The 23,123-nt window shown below is 37.1% G+C and overlaps 2 protein-coding genes across 4 annotated transcripts in view; both read left to right on the top strand.

Annotated features, from left to right (window-relative positions):
* Positions 1–23,123, top strand: part of LOC109096421 (rab GTPase-activating protein 1-like) — a 78,778-nt gene that overhangs the window by 23,851 nt on the left and 31,804 nt on the right. For all 3 annotated transcript variants that reach the window (XM_042764784.1, XM_042764783.1, XM_042764782.1), the window contains 5 exons: positions 1,163–1,265; positions 2,842–3,011; positions 3,220–3,388; positions 3,580–3,673; positions 7,919–8,069. In XM_042764784.1, the coding sequence (XP_042620718.1) occupies positions 1,163–1,265; positions 2,842–3,011; positions 3,220–3,388; positions 3,580–3,673; positions 7,919–8,069 (687 nt within the window). The remainder of the gene's footprint in view (positions 1–1,162; positions 1,266–2,841; positions 3,012–3,219; positions 3,389–3,579; positions 3,674–7,918; positions 8,070–23,123) is intronic.
* On the top strand, positions 12,464–21,133 carry LOC109049799 (probable G-protein coupled receptor 21). The gene has a single exon (XM_019067452.2). It carries the CDS (start codon positions 16,824–16,826, stop codon positions 17,850–17,852), a length of 1,029 nt encoding a protein of 342 aa, XP_018922997.1. The 5' UTR covers positions 12,464–16,823; the 3' UTR covers positions 17,853–21,133.

Raw genomic sequence — 23,123 nt, 5'->3', positions numbered from 1 at the left:
ATTAATTTCTTTATAATGCTTTTCTAGCATCCCAGATTAGAATGAAAATCTGATCACAATGGAGATCAAATATATGCAGAAATGTAGAAAGGGGTTCAAAAACATTCTAGCACTACTCTGTAAAAAAATATCTGGGTAAATTTCCAGTAAAAACCAGCAGCCAGGACTTCACTGTAAAAATACTGACAGTTTCCAAGGCATATTTGTGCATGTATGCTTTAAAACTCATTAATTCATGTAATCTACTAAAATCTACTATATAAAGACTGTCAGGGTAACAAATTATATATAAAACAAAAAATAAAAAAATAAAAAAAAAATAACATAAAACTTTTTCAATTACAATTTCATTTATAAAATGTAATAATATTTTGGGACTTTTCTGAATGTTTTTTTTTTTTTACTGTAATTCACCATAAATTATATAGTTTTTGCAAAAACCATAAATTTAATAATATTTTACAGTAAAATTACACATATTGTTCTATGCTACAGGAACTAATAATTAACCAGTTAACACAGTTAACCAATTAACGGGTTTTCACAGTGATATTAGAGGAAATTACAGTTATTTAATGTTTAAAAAATGTCATGTTGAAATATTTTCTAATGTGTAAAAATTTGTTGAGAGCAGCAAAATGTCTGCAACCAAAATAGTGTCTCAAGTTCAAGGCTCTGACTAAACCTGTAGACTTGTCCTTGCATATCCTTCGCGGATTTTAAGGGAAGTCTGCAGAATTCTGTATTTGTAGAATTTTATCAATCCGTTTCTGTGGAAATTCGCATATCTGTCTGTGGCCAGTGACTGGGAAATCTGGCATTAGTGTCAAGCACGGATGCAACAAAAGGACAAACAGAAAACAAAAAGCTTTTTTTGTAGCTACAAAACTAAACTGTGTACTATTCATATTAACACACAGTTCTGAAACATGTGATGTGTTGTCATGAGTCTGGAAGTGTTGTCCTTCATCCAGTTAGTTCTGCGAACAATGCCAACTATCAGCAGGTAGGATTTTGGCCGGGACTGTCCCTGTTGGTTAATTTAACATGAGTGAATCAAAGCCGCAGATGAAATTTCTGTGAAGTCAAGATTATGTTTGACTTTTTGTTTTCTCCTCTCTTTCTCTTGGCTCTCCTCATCTGCCCTGCGCCCATCTGTTAGGAATCAATGGGCAAGAGTTCTGATGGGAAGTCTTACATCATCACAGGGAGGTGGAATCCCAACACTCCTCAGTTTCATGCCGTGAATGAGGAGACGCCCAAAGGTACAGAACCAGACACATGCTGTGTTCCAAATCACTGTCTGAGGACTTCTGATGCTGGTTTTCTGGAATATTGTTATTGAAACCATGAGAAATCTGGAGAAGCTGCATTTAGCCGTTGTGCTTAAGAGATCTGGAACATTCTTCCAAATGATATTAGACAGGCTCTAAACGTTCAGATTTTACAACCTTTCCATACAAATAAAATGTATTTTTATTTAATAATTAGTTTCACTGATTTTTTTAAGTACTTTGATATGGACTTAATTTACTAAAGGTGTTATACAAATATATTATTATTATTAAATTATTTGATCATAATAATTATAATAATACTTAATTATATTTTATGCTAAATACTTATTATAATTTTATTATAATTTTATAATTTATTATTATTATTATAACAACATTAGTAATATTAATAATAAGAAGAATATTTTTAACTTTTTCCTGATGTTTGAAATGCATTGAGATGGATTTTATAAGTGAAAGGTGCTACAAAAAATGTATTATTATTATTATTACATATATTTTTTTAATGAGTTTCCTTGATTTTCGAAGTACTTTGATCTGGATTTGATGTATTTAAGGTGCTGTACAAATAAAATATTTATTATTATCTTTTTGTAATAATAAAATTAATAATTTTACAGTACTTTGATCAGGATTTGATATATGATGCACTATACGAATAAAATGTATTTTTATTTAATAATAACAACAATAATAATAATAATATATATATATATATATATATTAAGTTTCCCTGATTTTTGAAGTACTTTAATCTGGATTTGAAGTACTAAAGGTGTTATTCAAATATATTATTATTATTATTATTATTCAGTTATTTAATAACAATACTTATAATTAATTATAGTAATTCTTAATAATTATTATAATGTATTATTATTATTATTATTATTATTATTATTATTATTATTATAACAACATTAATAATTTTATTAAAATTATTAGCTTTTTCAAGATGTTTGGAGTGTATTAAAGATGTATTTTTTGTATGAAAGGTGCTACACAAAAAAAATCATCTTCATCCTAGTATTTTTTTGTGTGTGTGTATATATAGTATATATATATATATATATATATATATATATATATATATATATATATATATATATATATATATATATATATATATAATATATATATATATATATATATATATATATATTTTTTTTTTTTTTTAAGCGTTTCCCCCCTGATTTTCAAATTACTTTGATCTGGATTTGATGCATTAAAGGTGCTATACAAATAAAATTATTATTATTATTATTATTATTATTATTATAATTTTCAATGATAATAATAATAATAACAATAATAATATCAATAATTTTAAAATGTCCCCCTCATGTTTGGAATACTTTGATCATGATCCTATATATGATGCACTATACAAATAAAATATATTTTTATTGAATCATTCTTCTTCTTAGCCAAACTTGGAAATCAAGAAATGATTATGAATGACATGAAGCACTAACTCCACTAATATGAGTATGTTTTGATGACCTCTGTGAACGTCTACTGTTCTTTGACCTGTGTGGCACAGATAAGTTCATGTACATGACGACGGCGGTGGACCTGGTGATCACGGAGGTGGAGGAGCCGGTGCGCTTCCTGCTGGAGACGCGGGTTCGGGTGTGCTCACCCAACGAGAGGCTCTTCTGGCCCTTCAGCAAACGCAGTTACACCGAGAGCTTCTATCTCAAGCTCAGACCGGTGAGGACGAGCTCAGTGCGGGGCCTGACATTTAACAGGACTTGATTTGTTAGAGAACCAAATGTTTTTGCCTCCAAACATTTTAAAAAATTTTCGCATTTTGAGACAGCATTTACATTCAAAGTATAGGTTTTGAGACAAGAACAAAGCATTAACAAGCATGTGGAGACGGTCTTTAAAAGAAATGAGTGTTTGACGGTGCCTGCAGATGGAGAACACGGAGAGGAAGAGTAACTCGGACACGCTGTATGAAGTGGTGAGTTTAGAGAGCGAGACCGAGAGAGAGAGGAGGAAGACCACAGCGAGCCCCGGCATCCTGTCGTCCGGCTCTCACAGCTCTATGGTGCCCTCTCCTCCTGAGGATGATGAGGAGGAAGGTGAGCGGTCCTCAGCTCTCATTCATATCATCATGTGCATGCCTTCAGGAGTGGTTCTTTTAAAGTCCTCCAGGGATTCATGTGTTTCAGCACAGCTTTGTCATGTGTGGAGATTTTTGAGATATTATATAGATAGGGAGATTCGACTGAAGCTTTTGAATCTCTTTCTTTCTCTTTAACCGTCCTCCCAGACAACGACGAGCCGTTATTGAGTGGATCTGGAGACGTGTCTAAGGAATGTGGCGAAAAAATTCTGGAAACTTGGGGAGATTTACTGTCGAAATGGTGAGTGCTTTGAAAACGAGTGGAAACGAAGGCTCAGGGTTTAATGCATCCTTATTTACTCTCATTTGGTGCATTTGTAGAGTCTTCATTTTAGACCGTGACAAACGACAGGTGTAAATTTTGGCAGATGAAAAATTAGACTTTGAGCCACAGGACTGTTGTTATCGAGCCGTGGGGTTGGATACAAAGCTTGTGCAGATTCCTGTAGAGATTAATTGTGGCACATTAGCATATGCACATTTAGATTAGAGGTTGTCCTGTCCGCCTCTTTCTTCCTGACACTGTTGAACTGCTGCTGTATGCCTTTCTGTGCAGGGAAGTGCTAAAAAACTGAAAATCAAGAGCTTGTCGTCCCACACATTCTTTTTTCTATCTCCCACCAAAAAATATCTCCCCACACAAACACACACATTTCTAATTTAAGAACTCATTCATGGGAGGGAAATGAGAGAGTTTTTTGTAATGTGGAGGACTAGAAGAGAGGGCTGGGTATGGTCAAATTGAGATAAGGGTCTTATTAAGATTATTTCCCGCTCCCATTACTCTTATTGTTGTTAATCAGACCCTCAAGATGAATTCCATTAAAATTCCAGGAATTGAATTGCCGTCTCTGCACGCTGAAGAACACAGCTGTGTCTTTGTGTGTGTTGTGCTCACATCTGCATCTAGTCCCTAGTTGTCCTCCTCTTTAAACCCTTGGCTTTCCTTGTTTGGAAGCTGAGATTTTCAGTTGGTCTGTTGTTAAATTGAGTGACTTAATGTGCTGTGTATTGAAGACCCTTGATTTAAAGACAAAGTATATTTTAAAAACAGTTGAACTTTTAACTCTAGTTTTTGTTAATGTTTTAGTAGTCGCTTTTGGCTCTGTAAGCGTCCTTGATAATTGAGTTCATGCTGAGTAATCAACATGTGAACATCCGCTCTGGTGTTCTTACAGCAAACCGCTATGATTCCTTATTTTCATCGCAAAATGGACAATAAATATGAAAACTAGTGGCAGAGGAATCACACGTGTGTGAAGCTGATAATGTAACCCAGAGACTTACAAATCGGGCCAAAAGAGGGGCACTAGAGAGTTTATGGGACATTTGAGAAGAGAATATGATTATACAGTGTATTTTTGGGCTGTCAAAGTTAACATGCTTACAATATATTTGACTTTATATAGTACATAAAATGCTTAAATTATATATTTAAAACATTTACTGAATGAAGCTGCCTTGAAACTTTTTTTTTTTAATATTTTGTTCATTATTTGGTAATGTTTATATAAATTGATTAATTATACATTATATATTTTTTTAAATTGAAAACATTTTTCTTAAAGTTTATGTTAATGTATAGAAAAAAATGTTGTCCACTGAATATATGAATATTATATAAATGTACATTTTTACGAATAAAATTGTTTACTTTGACTTTCATTTACAGTGACTATTAAAAAATGTAATTGTAGAAATAACTACATTCAAAAGTATTGTTTTTACAGTAAAAATGCATTTAATTGATCAAAAGTGACGGTAAAGACATTTTTAATGTTGCAAAATATTGTATTTTAAATATATGCTGATCTTTTCTATTCATGGAAGAATCCTGAAAAAAAAAAAAAGTATGAAGAAGGACAACTGTTTTCAACACTGATAATAATCAGAAATTTTTTTTGAGCAGCAAATCAGCATATTAGAATGATTTCTGAAGATCATGTGACACTGAAGACTGGAGTAATGATGCTGAAAATTCAGCTTTGCATCACAGCAATAAATTATGTCTTACAATATATTCACATAGAAAACTGTTCTTTTAAATTGTAATATTATTTCACAATTTTGCTGTATTTACTGTATTTTTGATGAGTCTAAATGACTTCTTTTTAACATATCTTACCAATCCTATGCATGAAAATGCACAGATGGCTTTATTTATTTGGAGCAGGGCCCCTCACAAGAGGATCATCAAATCTGAGGATCCTTGTCCAAAAGTTCAAGTTATTTAAATGCACAAAATTTATATAAATCGATTCACACACGTGGCACATGGATAAAATCTCTGTATTTTTGATGAATAGGTAAAATAAGTGACTGCACAGCGGCTGGAGCCCTTGTTGTTTGATCTTAGTGCTTCCTGGTTCAAGAACATTGGGTTTAAGGGGCCAGTGCATATTGCATTAATAAACACATTTGCTATTTCCTACAACAAAAAACTGACTCTGCAGACTTTGTATTTACAAAACACGTCTCACGATTTTGACAGTATAATGTCATGTCATAAAAAGAGACGTGTTGCCTGAGCAAAGTTCCTCTTGTTTGAGGAAACAGAGTGTAGTAATAATCCCAACTGAGTTTGTCAGATCTGAGTGATTGACAGGATAATATCAGTGGTAAAAATCCCTGAGGGAAACGGTTTGTGAATATTACAACACAGTGGAATTATGCACTTTCCTTTTAATCAGGAAGGAAAATAGGCACAGGTGACATTTAAGACATTCCATAAATAAATACAAATGAATGCTGTTAAACGTGCAGACCGCATTCAGAGATTATGCCTCTAGCAGGGTAAGAGTGTCTTATATAAGCCTCTCCTATAGTAAAAGGTCCTATGGAATAAATCACACACAAGAAAGTCACTTTTGTCTGTGTGGAAGGCTGAGTATCACTAATGTCTTGTCTCGTCAAGCTTGCCCATACTATGAAAGTCAGTAGCATGATTATTATTATTGTAGTAAACTAAAGCTGAATATAAATTCAAACCATTACTATAAATAAATAATAATAATAATTGTTACTTAATAAAATAAATGTTAAATAAAATAATATAAAAAATAAATATAAAATACAATTAATTTTATACAATTTATTTTAACTTGATGTACTAAAATAACTAAAACTAAAACCAAAATAAAATGAATAAAATAATAAAAAATATAAAGACACAGAAAACTATAGTGGACCCTAGTATCTGTATTGAATGGACAAAAACATTTGAAAAATCATTGAAAATATCTTCTTTTGTCTTCAGCAGAGTTTTATAATAGGGTTTTTGTTTGTTTGTTTTGTTTTTGTTTTTTTTACAGATAGGCCTACTCGTTAATTCTATGTGAGCATTCAGTTTTGCGATTCTTGACACTTCTTGTTGTTTGTATATTGCCAGTCATGGGTCTGCAGTGTTTTTGGCCATATTTATGATAAAAGTGTAAAGGAACGGGCACACACAGGCAAAAAGGTCCATTGTCAGTATTGTAGCTTGGTTTAAATCAATTTAAACCAAGCAGCCTTCCGTTGGTCAGCGCGACTAACTTTAACTCATAGCAAAATCTGCTCATGAGAAATGTCAGATCACATATATTACAATTGAAATGCAGAATGGTGATTGTGGCCGCACCTGTGACAAAAGATGGAAAGCATACAAATCACATTTATTTTGTGTTAAAATTAAGTTACAGATTCACAACAAATGAAAACATGTCCTCATTGTTTCGCAGTGCAGACTCAACATGGTCATAAAGGGATAATTCACCCAAAAATGAAAATTACCTCATGATTTTCTTACCCTCAAGCCATCCTTGGTGTATATATTACTGTCTTCTTTCAGACGAATACAATCAGAGTTATATTAAAAAATGTCCTGGCTCTTCCAAGCTTCATAATGGCAGTGAATGGGTGTTGAGATTTTGAAGCCCAAAAAAGTTAATCCATCCATCATAAAAAGTGCTCCACATGGCTCCAGGGGGTTATTAAAGGCCTTCTGGAGCGAATCAATGCATTTGTGTAAGAAAAATATCCATATTTAAGATTTTATAAACCGCAATCTCTAGCTTCTGCTACCTGTCGTATGCATGCTCACGAGAGAGTAGCATTCCAGCAGATGACATAGGTTTAGCATAAGCTATAGTGAAAATAAGCTAGTCTCCCAAGAACCACAGAAACGCATCACTTCACTTCAGAAGGCCTTTATTAACTCCACGGAAGCAAGTGGGGCACTTTTTATGATGGATGGATGCACTTTTTTTGGGCTTCAAAATCTTGACCCCCATTTACTGCCATTATAAAGCTTGGAAGACCCTGGACATTTTTTAATTTAACTCCGGTTGTATTTGTCTGAAAGAAGAAAGTCATATACACCTAGGATGGCTTGAGGGTGAGAAGATCATGAGGTAATTTTCATTTTTAGTGAACTATCCCTTTAAATTGCAGTGCTGTAATTCATTTGTAACCATGAGTCCCTGTTGGTAATGTAATGTTTCATCAGGCATCTGAACCTGGCCGTGCGACCCAAACAGCTCCCAGCGCTGGTGCGCAATGGTGTTCCAGAGGCCTTGAGAGGGGAGGTGTGGCAGCTACTGGCCGGATGTCATAACAATGACCATCTGGTGGAGGAGTACCGTACACTCATCACTAAGGTAGGCGTACAGTTCCCACCCTCCATTCAGTGCACCATTAGATCACATAAGGCAAAGCAAAGAATTAACTCTAATGCATCTTATAATACATTATCAGTGCTTTTGTTTGGTTGGATCAGAAGTTTTGATCTTATATCTCAATGAATTATTCATCCAAGTGATTTTTCAATCTCTAACCTTAAGTAGGTATTAGGCCGTTTGTCCGTTTTTTTTTTTTTTTTTTTTTAACTGAGGCTAGCGTATTTTTCAGTTGTTTTCAATGGGAGTGCTGTGTATGTAAAAACACCAGCAGCATGACAAGGCTCAAAGCATCTATTTCACGCCAAGCACTGCACTTGCTGCAGAGAGTTGAAAAGTGTTAAAATCTGAGGAAAATGCAGCACTTGTCACCGTCATTTTTTGCTCAGCCATCCAATCACAGGGAAGAAGGGGTGGGACAAATGCCACAACGACACAATAGCCTACTGAACATCAATAGAGGAGAAGTTAATATTGCTTCTCATGTAGTATTAATGTCTGTACCAGCTGGCATCCACAGACTAACACAGTACTGATATAGAAAGTAATGGTTAAAAAAACATTTATTTCATGATGTGACTGCCACATTACTTCTACAGACATTCTAATAATAGCAACCAAAGCGTCTCAACTGAAAAAAACTGTGGATCTGAAACGCTCTCAAACGCTCAATGCTAGCTGTTTTGAGAGGAGCACATGGCCTTTTTTAACTGGCTAAAAATGCTTTGGTGGAAACTGGGCAATATGGCCAAAAAATGATCACAATAAAATTTTTCATGGCTGTCGATATCGATAATTATCACAATAAATTTCAGATCTTTACTTCTTTAAAGTTTAAAGGCAGATTTTTGCTCCCAGATGAAAGTTAATTGTGGTTTTAAACTACTCTAAATGACAAACACTTGACGTTTTTGAATTGTGTACACTTTTTCAGACATTTTTTTCTTAACAAAATAAATATCTTAATAGAAAAATGAATTTCTTAGTTTCTGCATTAATATTGTTTCAAACCATGAAACAGGTTTGTGTTGCCTGACTTTGATGTGTATGACGCAGCACAGTTTGTCCGTGTGACGCAGTTAAAATAAGTAGCACTGTTTTGTTCCACTTCTGTCGCATAAACATTATATCGAACTCTTGTTATTGTTTTATTGAGGAAATTTATATCTCAATAATTATCGTTATCGGTTTGTTACCCAGCCATTACTGTCAGAAAGCACACTGTAATAAATAGAATGCGCATCACCAATATTTTTAGAGGAGTTTACCAGGTAAAGAACGTGTATGTCTTTGTGTATTCGCAATATGCAGATTATGTACAGAAATATTCCAGTAGCAACGTCTTTTTCTGAATAAAGGCTGAAACAGAATATGGACCTTTTACGAGGAGTTTGCCACTTTATTGGACTGATATGTAGTCCAGAGGGCACAGGAAATTTTGGAGAGAGAGGATAGGGGTGGGATCGGTGCATGTTGCAAGCCAGACTCGAACCTTACCCAAATGAACACCACAGCTCAATGCATCATGGCTCAAACAAGCTTGTCAAGTTTTTTTTGCACAACTCTCTTCACAGTACAATTTTCAGCATTAAATTTATTGCATATTTTTGCTTAATGTGACCAACAAATGCCCATTCAGATATGAAAGGCCATCTTTCAAGATTCTAAAGAATTTGATTCAACAGCATTTCTTGGAAAAGGCTATAATTATGTCTACACTGTACAAGGCAGGAGAGAGTACACATGACACACTATCATAATACTCTGCATTACTCTTAGACGGCCTAGAGTTCCTGAGAGCCGCTCGATAGTCTAGTAATGGCAGAAGCATTTTATATGATTAGCAGTAGCATTGGATTGCTGATGGCTAAGTTAAGTGTATTAGAATGCAGGACTCGAGTAAGTTGTTTTCTTTCTCAGACCTCATTGTCTATTCAGAGCCTGGACATGTAAATGTAAAGTTAAATGTAACAAGATTTATTTTTTATTATGAATTCATGCAAATGTTAGTCTACAACATCTTTTGTGTGTTGTGAACTTTCAGTTTTGTAACTTGGTGTTTTTCATTCTGGAGTGCTGATTCTGTGCATAGAGAACATAAATAAACCAGCAGCAGCATCATATATTCACTATAACTTCCCGTTTAGCAATTCTGCATGCAAACTCTGTCAGTGCATGTTGTAGTCGTGCTACTTGACCCCTTGTTTTAACCCGAGGGAGGCATGTCAATGTACTGTATCTTGTCAATCATTTCACCATGTCCCCAAGGTTCCTAACAGTGGTTGGGATATTTTCACGAGAACAAGAGCTTTTACTGTGCTGAAGTCTCGGCCTTTTCCCAAACAAACATTCAAGAGCGCTATTCTCAGAAATCTGTTCCATTTGTGCCTTAATGTGATTTGTCTCTAATGTGAAAGCTGGTTGTCCCTCGTTAAAAACTTGTTCTTCACTGCACTTCACAACGTTCATTATGGCTTCCTTTATCCTGTGTGAATAGAATAGTCTTGAACTTCACCCACTGGGCGTAAGTCAAGGGACGTTCACACCAGCAGTGATTTGCAATGACAGAAGTGACCGTAATTCATGCATTTCTAGAGAGAGATGGTGATTTGGAGCGGAATAAGTGAGGCAGCTATCAAAGCGCTTCAAAACAAAGCTTTACAGACTGTAAAATGGAAACGTTTATGTGGAAAGTTTACCTTCAGAAGTTTATGTAGAAAATGCCGGTGATCATTGTCCTTTCCAGAAATCCAGAATTTCAATATTGGTGCATCTCTAATTAAAATAAAGTAATTAAGTAAATTAAAAATACAGTAAATATGGCGGGTAAGAAATATTTAATGCTGGTAATTGGCATGTGTGGCAAAAACTTAATTTTGTGACTGCTATGTAGACTTTAATAACACTAAGGTTGATGATACATGGGGCAACTTTTTGCCGTCAGCGTGCAACCAGGTGAGACACAGGGCTCTCGACCAATCTGAAGTATCCAGATAGAAATTGGTTACCCATTCTCAATGGGAAAGTGCCCAAGCAACATTGCTTAAGAAAAGTTGCCCGGCAAAATTGCTAAAAAATTGCCCCGTGAGTGTGTGTGAGATTGTTAGGTCAACATGCTGAGCAGCTCCTGCATGTATAGGTTTGTTTCTCAAGCCGTGCCATACTAAACAAACCCACTTTTGTATCACTAATGTCCTTGTAAAGAAGAGAACCAATACTCTGCCAATACTTAAACTCATTCCTTTTCCGCTGTTCATCAATGTTATGTCAAAGTTTTGTATGTTTGTTTTTCCACCATTCATCTCTATTATGTAGAAGTTTTGTGTGTATTGGTAAATAATATCCATGAAACTTTCCTGATCCAGCACTGGCAATGCTGAAGACCAGCATGCGTTTATGTAGTGATCCAGAGTTATCATTTGTGTTTAAGAAGAATTGCACATGACGAGTAGGTTTTGCCAGTTCTTGCGACACGTGGAGTTGAATGAATACTGTGAATACTCAAAGATTTCTTTGTTCAAGAGTTAGGAAAAAATTGCTTGTTTAAAAAAAAAAAAAAAAAAGAAGGATGGTTTGGAGTTTTCTCTGGATGGTCAAATCCACAGTGTGGTACCAATTAAGTTAAGACAACTATACTTCCTAGAAATATTCTGGATTTTATATTATATTTTATATGCCACTAATGTGTTATAGCCTATCCTAAAACTTTCCCCATCTGTCTATAAGAGCATGCAACTTTGGATTGGTTACATTATCTATGAGTGCTTTATCAAGCAAAACTCTTTAAACTTCGCTTCAATAGATGTAAATAAAATGAATAAAATGTAAAAAATATAAATAAAATAAATATATTAAATGAATAAAGCATTATTATTTTTAAAAAATAGCATTTTATTTATAATACTAGTATTTTATTTCATCTTCGCATGAAAAACTATTTTTTACATGCACTGTTATGTTTTTAGTATTGCTACATTTCCTTACACGTTCTATTATGAGAGGATTTTTAGTGGTTTTTATAAAGGAGAGACTTTAGTGTGAAGCCTTGATTAAGGTTATTGTTTCTACTCATCTAGTTATCACAGACCTGCACTTTTCACCGTCTGCCCTCCTAGCGCTCTAAACTCTGATAGAAGAGGGCTAAAATGATCCCTCATAGGCTTTGAGTGAAAGCTACACCGCAAACCACACGTTCCTCTCACATTGCGTAATTAGTAATTAATTAGTTTTCTTAACCTTACAGCCAACTCAGAAGCTACAGCTGTCTCTAATATATATTTTCTTCAGTAATGACAGATGTTGAACCAGGAAAGTTTTTTAACTCAGAAATTACTGATTTTGTTCCTTGTAATTTGTTTTGTTTTTTTTTTTTTTTTGTTGATGCCTGGGAACCATGGTGATTCATTTCTTAAAAGCACAAAGAATAGCCATGCTCTCAGAGTTTTGCCATTGTGTTTAATTCAATGGAGCATTGACAGCCCACATTTCTATTTTGAGTTGTTATCACGGAACTGGCAGGCTGCTCTATAGTTCAATGCTTACGGCAAGTTAATCAACAAAGTGACATTGATGAAACTGTCTGTCTCCGTTTCCAATAAACTTTTTAGTGAGAAATATAGAATTTTCAGTGTTTTGAGAGACAGACCTCTTTCTGATATTTTTGGGCCAAATGGCTGGATTACGACATTACACGTCTTAACACCAGGACTTGAGTGATGACAAGTTTGATTTAGTTTTACTGAGCGCCTTCACCTTTTCCACAGTATTACTCAAGTACTACCACTCTTTCTAACTCCAGTTACTTTTCATTTATTTACACTTGTTGCCATGGAAGTGACTGGTACAGTACCAGTGCTGTTAAAATTTGAGGTTTATAAAAATGACAGATGGTTGGGTGTGAAATTACTCAAAAGATGATGTTTGGAAAAATGTCTCCGTGTTGTTTTTGCCCATACAATGAAAGTCATTGGGGCCCCATGTTGTTTTGAGGTTCTGGTGTTCATTGTATGGACAAAACACTTGAAACACTCTTCAGAATATCTTTTTTTTTTTGTGCCACTGAAGAATGTAACAGGTTTGGAATGAAATGAGTTTGAGTAAATGATGACAGAACTTTCATATATGAGTGAACCTCCCTTTATTACTTTAGGGTAAGGTTAGGGATTTGAGCAAAAAAAAATTAAGCATAAGCAATAGTAATAGTGATGGTTGATTTTATATAAAAAAATAAAAATCAAGTGAGTTTGATAATGGAGACATGCAAAATGTGCAGTGTTGGTGGGGCTCCAGTCGAAGATTCACCAGCTAAAGGACCAGGCTAAGGTAGATCATCTTTAAGTTGGTCCGAAACATGCTTTAAACCAATGGTTCCCATTCTCAACCAAGTTCCTGGAGCCCCACCAACACTGCACATTTTGCCTGTCTCCATTATCAAACTCACTTTATTCAGGACACAAATTTGGGACAATGGAACATGCAAAATTTTGCAGTGTTGATAGGGCTCCAGGAAATGTGGTTTGGAATGGGAACCACTGGTTTAAAGCATGTTCGGACCAAATTGGTTTGGAACTGCTGCTTTAAACAACTACTAGGTTTTTCAGTGGTGACTTTGCAAATGCAATCAAGTCATTAATGCCCCGCAATTTGGCATGGACTCTACACTTGCAGTCAGTCCCCATCCCTATGGTATATTTATCCCTATAAGTATATTTTATTAGATTGTCGGCAATCAATATGGTAAAAAGCATCAGATTTTGGATCCTTGGTTCACTCTGCACCCATCTGCACACCCGAGCATGTTTGTCAGGCTGCATTTCTTTGGCTCGTACTATTACCAGATGTTCCAGTGTCCATAAACACAGACACAGAGGTCAGACATACACACAGATTTCTCTAGACAGTCCTCATACACCACCCCATGCTGTGAATAAAAACAAACGGCTAACACAAAGCCTGGCCTGTTAGTCTGCAGCAGCCTGCACCTCTTCTCACTTCAAGTCCCGGCATTCTAAACACACCACCATAAATATCTGTCTCAGTGCCAGGCGTGACTTAACAAAATAGGGATCAGATAGTCTTGAACTTCATTGTGCTCAATAGAAGACCTTTTAATATAGCAAGTAGTAGCATAAATGTCTGTATAAAAATAGGTTCGCTGCTCTGTGGGGTTAATGTCACGCTGAATGGTCTAGACCCAGGGGATTTTGCAGGGTTTATGGAGCAAGGCTGTGGGTGGTCTATACAGCAGAATTCTGGCTGGTCTTTGCAGCAGCAGTGTTGTCCAGGTTTGTGGTACTGAGAGTTTGCCTGATGTAAATCTGCTGTCTCACTCTATGAAGGGATGAATATGTGCTGTTTGTGTTTGCTGTGTTTTCACCGAGCAGCTGACTCAGGCTGGACTTGGCTGATACCTTTTCATCACTATGGGGACAGCCTTTCTCTTATCTCTTATAGACCTTAATCAGAATAGATGGTTTCGTTGGACATGTAGGCTGTGAGAGATAGAAGTTCAGTTCATTCTTGTCAACACGAAAGTATTCGCAATGCATTTTACCTCTGCAGAGATGTATTGTGATTGATTGTGTAAGTGAAGAAGCATATTGAGCTAGAAAGAAATTTAGGATGGGATTTTATCTGTTGTGATAATTGGTCGAAAAATAAAAGGGCAACATCAGCCATTGATGAGAGTTGCTGTAGAGGCAGAGCAAGGGGAAGATTGTGAGAAAAAAAAAAACTATTTATTTGTATTTATTTATTAATTTAATTTGGAATTTCATGCACCAATCAAACTGTGGATTATATGGTCCTGGGTCATGTTTGTCACCTCGTTCGATCTTATGCATTTAGCTATTCCATTTATCTTTATTTCTTGCTTTCCTCCTCATTGTCATCCTCCTAATGGATGAGGCCAGTGTCCGCTCCCCACCTTTCAAGTTGGGCATTTTTTAGCCCCTTGTGTGCCTGGTTGAGGGGATGCGTGAAGGTGGGGACTGTGTGTGTTTGCAGATTCTGGTAGTGATGGAAGGAAAGGAGACTGAATGGGTGCTAAGGTTTTAGTATTACCGTGGTGATGGGAAACAGGGCCTAATAAAGGTGATATAAATGGAAACAGGTGCATTTGTGTTAGGGAAAGACCCAAGAGTTCAGTAAATCTGTATGGTCAATCTTTAATAAAACCAGACTGGATCAAATCACACCACAATAACCTTAGTATTTCAGTTGCCCACATGCATGAATTCTATCTACATGCCAATCTCTGATGTCACCATCTTTGAACCCGATTCATCTGATAACATGGTGATATATAAAACAAATATTCAAGAAAAATGAGTGTGTAGGATGCATCTGATTTAGTGCTTCTTGATTGTTCGGTAAAAATTGCTGGAGTGTTACTTAACATAGGAGCAACAATACAGCATAAAGCAGGGGTAGAAGTTGAATTATGATGTCATGAAAAGTTTTACTTGATCTAATAAGAAATGTATGTACTTGGTTTATTTCTGGGACTTTGGAAAATGGGTACATTTTGGACTCCTGCTGTTTTTTGCATGTGTCCGTATAGGAGGGAGATAGAGAGAGTGCGTGGGAGGGATGTTGCATTGGAATTGCAATGGGAATAGAAGGAAAAGGAAGGATAAAGCACATAATATTCATTTTACATTAGAAAGACAGTGTTGAGAGAGTCTTTAAAAATCTGAAGGCAGTGCATTTTTCATATTTCTGAGAGATTGAAAGGTGGGTATGAGCGGGGTGAAAGAGTGGATGGATTGACAAGGGAAGGGGATGCCTCTCTCTGCTTGTGCTCCGACATCTGCTCTCTGGCTAGAGCCAAGGGTGGGAGGAGTTTGAGTGCTCCTGCTGCAGTGGAGAAAGGGAGGGAGAGAGGGAAGGAAGGAGCGAGGATGCAGCAGTGCCACAGAGGAGAGAGAGAGAGACTGCTTTCTGCATCACACCACTCTATCCTTCATTTACATTCCAGACGCTGGCTCCTCTCTGGAGAGCCCCTTCTCCGATTGAAATGCCAATCACCACTTGCTGTTCTTTTATTCTCGATCACACACACTTCCTCCACATTGCTGTGAGGGGGCTGGGTGCCTGACACGTGCTGAAGAGATTCCCTAGTCTTCGTTCGACTGAAGACTGAAGTTGCTGCAAAGACATCAGACTCTGGATAACATCATTTTTTGGGGATTTGTAGGAATAAACAATTTGACTACGTTATTGTGAAGAATCTCCAGCGCTGCTTAGTTGTGCTTGATCCTCCGGACTAATAACTGTTTGAGAGCGACTGGGACTTTTGTGATCGGAGTGGCAAGGACTCTGCTTCCTCTGCTTTTTTCCTTGTGCGCGTCCTGTGCCGACAGCTGCCTGCCCCGCTCAGGTGCAGCTGTGCTTCTCCCCGGAAAGGTAGGGGACTGATTAAAGAGGGGGGAGTTTATGTTCTCTACTGCTGGAGTTTGATCCGGAATTTAAGCTAGACTCACCACCTGACCTCCACAACAGCTTGTAGTGAGTGACTCTCCTCAGGAAACTGTTGATGCATGTGTCTGCTTTGGTGAAAGGATTGCTGTGGACACTGAGGACTAGTGGCTCATGTTGCTGCTGATATGGAAGGCACCTGGCACGGACACCTCCGCCATGTCTATCAGGGGCAGCCGTACTGTGGGCATCCTTTGCTGAGCTAGGCCCCCAAGGAACTAGCACCCTAATTGTGTGCCCAAGCGCACCCTGAACAAGATGAACGCAACTGAGTTGAACCATAGCACAGAACCCTTCTGCCTGCTGGACATTGGCTACTCTCAGAACTTCAGCTCCTGCCTGCTGGAAATAGCTGTTATTCTCTTCTTGACAGTGCTCATCATCTCCGGAAACCTGGTGGTTATCTTTGTGTTTCACTGTGCCCCGTTACTCAGCCACCATACCACTAGCTCCTTTATACAGACTATGGCATATGCGGACCTCCTGGTTGGGGTCAGCTGTCTTATCCCCTCTTTGTCCCTCCTGCACCATCTGGAGGGTGTGAACGAGAAACTCACCTGCATGGTCTTTAGCTACATGGTCTGCGTGTTGAAGAGCGTCTCCATGGCCTCTCTGGCATGCGTTAGTATTGACCGTTATGTTGCCATCACCCGACCTCTTTCCTACACAGCTCTGGTCACACCATGCCGTCTTCGCACTTGCATTACCCTTATTTGGCTGTACTCGGCACTCATCTTTTTGCCCTCTTTTTTTGGTTGGGGCAAGCCGGGGTACCACGGTGATGTATTTAAATCCTGCTCTTCCTGGGACACCCAGCCCCTTTTTACAGCATTTATTGTTGCAGCCCTCTATGCACCAGCTGCTTTCACAGTTTGCTTCACCTATGCCCATATCTTTCGGATCTGTCGGCAGCACACTCGGCAGATCAGCGAGCGAAGAGCTCGCTTTGGCCCACAGGATCCTGAGCCGGGAGAGCAAGCCTGCAAGGACAAACGCTATGCAACCGTGCTCTTCCGTATAACCAGTGTGTTCTACCTGCTTTGGCTACCCTACATCATTTACTTTTTACTAGAGAGCGCAGGGATATACCACCATGCCATTGCCTCATTCATTACCACATGGCTGGCGATTAGCAATAGTTTTTGCAACTGTCTCATCTACAGCCTGTCAAACAGCGCCTTCCGCAAAGGCCTCAAGCGCCTCTGCCTGCTTTGTCTGCAACGTCGCGACACCAAGAAGTCCCTAAGAGATCCACCAGCACCTCCGCGCCCTGCTTGCCATGTGTAACACCATTTTTTGGCAAGATAGTGAGCTTGATTTTGATGGCAAGGGTCTTGTCAAGTTAAAAGTGGATACTGAAGATTTGTTTCGGCATCTGTGCACTGTCCCAGTTCAAGCCAGGTATTTTGAATGGGGCAAGTTGACAAAGGTCTGTTTTCCCATATGTTTTGTTGCAGGATTACGTGGCAGCAAGAATTGGACAAGAATTTGACCTTGGTCGTTAAAGATGAAGTGGACCGCTATGTGAGAGTGGGCCATTCTCATCAGTGTTTGCAGATATATGATTCTCAGCAGTTTTTTCTTCAATGATAGATTAAGCAATGAGGAAAGGAGAAAAATCTGTGAGACATGATTGCGAAGTTCTTAGATTGCAAACAATATTGTCTGTATGCAAAAAGCATAGTTTTCATTAGTGACATTAAAGCAAAGACTGAGCTGAGCTGTCTGCTCAGCAAATGTCTTCTTGAAGACAAACTTGTCTTTTAGCAACTTTAGCTAGCTGATCTTGTAGACTTTGTGGCAAATTTACTGCCCTTTGTGGACTGTTGACTTTTAGTTCTGATCATGTGGTCAGAACAGTGAGAACAAATAGTCTCTGTTTCTCCTGTTAACTGGCACACATTTGTTTATATGTAGGGGGAAAAAATGATCCCTGCTCTAAAACCTTAAATATTATAGACTAGATGTTAAAATGATCTTCTGGACAAAGACTTTGAAAAGATTAAAAGCATTTCCAAGGGCTGACCTGGTTTTGGACTCATGATTTTATTTATGTTTTTACTAGTAATATCTAATTCTTGCCTCTGAATTTCTGAGAATAATCTGATCCCTACCCTGCTCTCAGTGGAAGAATGTGTTCGCTGGATCCGCAGTGTTTTTTTTGTTTTGTTTTTTGTCTTTGAATCAGTGACAAGTCTTGACCTTCAGCAGTCACAATTGGAATTTTTAAAAAGCCGTTTTCCCAAAGAACAGAAGTCGACCCCAGCCCGCAAGCAGTGCCACGATTACATGAACTTCCCATTTTCTGCTAAATTAAAGCCATGCAGGGATTACATAACCACGCCTCCAGTCAGAGGACATCATTCTTGAAAAGCGCAGTAATACAACAGCAAACAGACAACCTATTTTGACTGACTAATTTCTAAACCTTGATCACACTGGAGATGAACTTCCTAGCTGGAACCCGCAAGATCCCTTCACCCCTAGTATCACCTCTTATTCTATAGGCTAAACTTACTGCAAGTCACTTTGAAAAAAATCTGTTCGACGACGACTTGGAGTATTTTATCTGATTCAACTTGGATTTAAATTTGATTGTAATGTCTGCTGGACAAAATGCCTCTTGGACTTGCCCTCTGCCCTGAAGTGTCAGTCATATGCAACTCTCTTGCCACGCTTGGTTCGCTTCCACTGGTTACAATGTGTTTTAGTGGTAGGAATGAATGGTTAAGGGGAATGGGGAACATCTGTCTAAATGCATTGTCCAAATGCACAATCACACTTAAAATATTGTATAATGCAGTTAAGCACAACACAGAAACACATGACCATAACAGATGTTAGTTGCTTAATTCCGTCATAGGGTCCTTAAGATGAACAAGGCCGGAGTGGTAAAGGTCTCAAAGATCATTGTATTCAAATAAGGACTCTTAATGGATAAAATGGAGATCAGAAGAAAAGCTACTGAAACCGTGATATCAGGCAAATATTTCTGAAGAGTCCTGCATGTCCTCACACACAAAAAACGGTGGATCAACAAACTGTATCTAACTGCGCTGTACTATTTATCTTTATGACACAGACACATGTACATAAATCATATGTGGAGGTGCCAAGAAAATCAAGGGCATTGAAAATCATGCCTTTTGTCTTTTTTTTTCATGCTGTGACTATGATCATAAATTCGCTCATTTGGATGGTACTGTTAAAAATGATTTTTTTATGCAGATAGCTTTGTCCTCTTAGCTGACCAAAGTAACAATATTTATTGGTGTTCTCTGATGGAGTAGTTATTTTTATTTTTGTAATATATATATATATAGAGGAACCACAAAATGTATTAATTGTTGTCGAATGGATTGATTGTTTGTAGTAAGATGTTTATTATACATTAACAGTCTGCATTCCTCTTTGTATTTAATCTAATAGTATTTATGACCTTTACCTTCTCTTAAATTATTTTAAGAGAATGTTTTCCATTGGAGAGGGTTATGTATTGTGGCATATTTCCAAAAACTTTTTTTAAATGACACCATGGAAAAATGCTCATTTTATCACCAAAACCAGTAGTATGACTGTCGGAAATGGATCTAGTTTCTATGCCACGTCACTTCAGTTAAAGACTGAAGCCTTGCTTTCATAATTGTAATACTGTGACGTGAAGAAGTGTCTTATGACTATGTCTCTTTAAGTGTTTGGTCAAGATTTTGATAGGAGACGTATAAAGTCTGAACTGCTATGTCATGGCAGGGCACTGTGCAATACTTCCCCTCACTAGACAGAGATGGAGAGCGAGAGAAAACATATCAAACACAATAGAAAAAGGGCTTTTATTTTTTCCAAGTGTCCCAGCTTGTTTGTTCAAATGTAGATCTTGATCTTGCGGCCTCTGGCCATGTGCTGTTTTTGAACCAGAGCTGAAAGAATTTGTGTATCTCAGTTTAGCCATTTACCCAGCCATTGTTTTATTGATCGCACATGACCGTGTGTGTACGCACACGTGCATGGATCTGTATGTGCGTTAACAGAACAAAGGCGCATGTCTAGTCAAAGTACTTGTTTTTAACATTCATCTTGATTGCTTTTTGGACTTTTTAATGCCCCTGGAGCTCTGGACTCACCCAAGACTGCTTCCTCCCTCTCTTCTTTAGAAACCTTCCCTGTATTCATTTAACGGAATCAGATGAAACAGCCAAGATTTGATGGTCATGCTTAAGAAACTGCCTTGCTTGTGTATTAACCATTTGGATTGGTTTAACTTTGAAAAACCATCCTCATTCAGACTGATTCTGATGTCTTTTCTCATTGGTCGCCAGTTAATTCTTTCTATAAAAATGAAATTGTAGTTGGGTTTTCTACTTAAATTGCTGTGAAAATCCGGATCTTGAAGCATGCGCGTCTGTATTTTCAGATGCTGTAGATATTGTCTTCTGAGGTTATTTCTGCTGTCTGAAGGATATTGTAAGTTGGAGTGTATGTAGGTTTTATGTACTACAAATGGAATTGTATGTTTTGAAATGAGAATGGATTTTGAGGCTCTGACGTTGCGTAAACAGGTGTCAACATTGCATGTTTCGCTTCATTCTTTCTGTCATGGGTAAAAGCTGGAGGCAAGATTTCAACTTTTGGGACATTTTGATGCCAGAGAGCTTTCGTTTGTTTTTGTTCTCTTTAAGATGCCAAAGGGTTCTTTTTTTTTCTTTCCTGTGGGAAAACTGCTCTGTTCTTGAAATCAAAGTCAAGGGCTAGCGCTCTCATGGGAGAAAATCTCCCAAGATGACTTGCTCTCCGCTGTGCCATATTAGGACGCAGGACCCAGTCGGCCCCTGCCTTCGCAGAAAATGGAGGGCTGAGCTGGAACAGTGTGTGTTTTCTCCCTGCACAAAAACACACACACACACACACTCCTCTCCGTAAATTTGTGTTGATTGTGCTAGGCGTCTTTATTGAGTTCAATCATGTATGTTTTAAAAGTCTGTTAAATTGCTCAGCCCAGGATCTTTAATGAATTGCTCATGATCTCCTTTAAGTACGTCCGTTTTGATTTGATTAACTGGAGAAAACTGTTTTTCGCCTTTCACTGTAATGCATTCCAAATTTTATTGCAATTCTTATCGCAAGAGAATATGAACTCACCGCTAAGTCTTTGTGATTAACAGGATTTTCGACTGAAGTTGCTTGGCTGAAAGAAAATTGATCTGCTTCTCCATATTTTCTTCAGCACATCAACGAGTTTTCTGGTGTGTAGGACTGTAGCTGAGGTACTAATGTGGTGTACCGCAAATTTTGTAATGATGTCATGTTTTAGAACATAATTGTCAATAATATATTTATATTCTGGTATATCTGCACTGAGGAAATAAATGTGAACTTATCCTATTGTGTTTCAATGCTTGTTATTGTTTAAAGAAATGTATGGTTGAGTTGTGTGTGTGTGTGTGTGTGTGTGTATGGTGAAAATATATATTTTTTTTTGTTTATGTAGATTTATGTGAAAGTTTGCATTTCTGACAGTACATTAATAATCATCTTTGGTTGGTAATTACTTGCATTAGCACTTGTTCATCTAATGCACACATCTACAATTTAACTTCAAAAGTACACATCACTGTAAAAATGGAAAAACATCATACATTTGTTGGTCAAGTACATGTGCCAACTTAAACATTTGGTTTTCTGTGACGTATTAAAAGTCAGAATTGTCTTTGTTTTCATAAGTACTGTAAGTTTCTCATGACCTTTTTTTATGTTGCGTCATTTTTCAGTTTTAGATCTCACCAAATATAACATTTAAGTTTTTACATGTCTAGACAAGGTTTTGTCAAGCTAGAAGACCATCTTAGACTAACCATTGCAGAATCATCCATTTGAATGGGTTTACAACAAAAAATCAAATAACAACACCAATCATCACGAGCCTTTTACTCTGCAGTAGTATTAATCTTGCACACCTCCTAACCAGAAGCAATGCAACAAGGTTCCAGCGACAAGCAATTTGTCTGTCCAACCTGCCGAGCGATGCAACATATACTTTGTTTAATATACAATTAATATACAGTTAATGTTTAATATACAATTATGTAGAACTGAATTTAGAACCTGTGAGATTTCACAGTGGATGGGACAACCGAGCAAAACACCACCAAAATAGGAACCAAGCACCCAGGGCTGTGTGTTATATCAGCAATATATTAGCAATGGCTTTCTAGCAGTCATATTTTTTTGTGATGTCATGAATAATTCATGATTTTAATATACTTATTATTAGGCATTTATGCTTCATAAAGAAAGACCATGTTTTAGACTAGTTTCACCATCCTTTCTTGCGCTTTGAGTGTTGTCGTTTTACTAGCATTTTTTAAACTTAAAGAAATCATTCATTCACATGAATCAGCTAAAACGGATTTATTGAATTGATTAAAAACTGATTCTGCAATTCATTTGTGTAATGCGGTTTCCACATTAATTTTTTTTTATTTGTAGATATACATATAGAAAATTTATTTGAATTAGTTTTCACTGTTAGTGCAAAAAACTGTGGAAAAAACTATTTTAACA

This window comes from Cyprinus carpio, chromosome A10 (assembly GCF_018340385.1).
Source record: "Cyprinus carpio isolate SPL01 chromosome A10, ASM1834038v1, whole genome shotgun sequence".
Taxonomy (NCBI): domain Eukaryota; kingdom Metazoa; phylum Chordata; class Actinopteri; order Cypriniformes; family Cyprinidae; genus Cyprinus; species Cyprinus carpio.
Note: the sequence above shows the minus strand (reverse complement) of the source record. Positions and strands in the feature narration are given on the sequence as shown.

Coding starts and splice junctions, on each gene's coding strand:
- LOC109049799 (XM_019067452.2), top strand. CDS start 16,824: ATGAACGCAACTGAGTTGAACCATAGCACAGAACCCTTCTGCCTGCTG.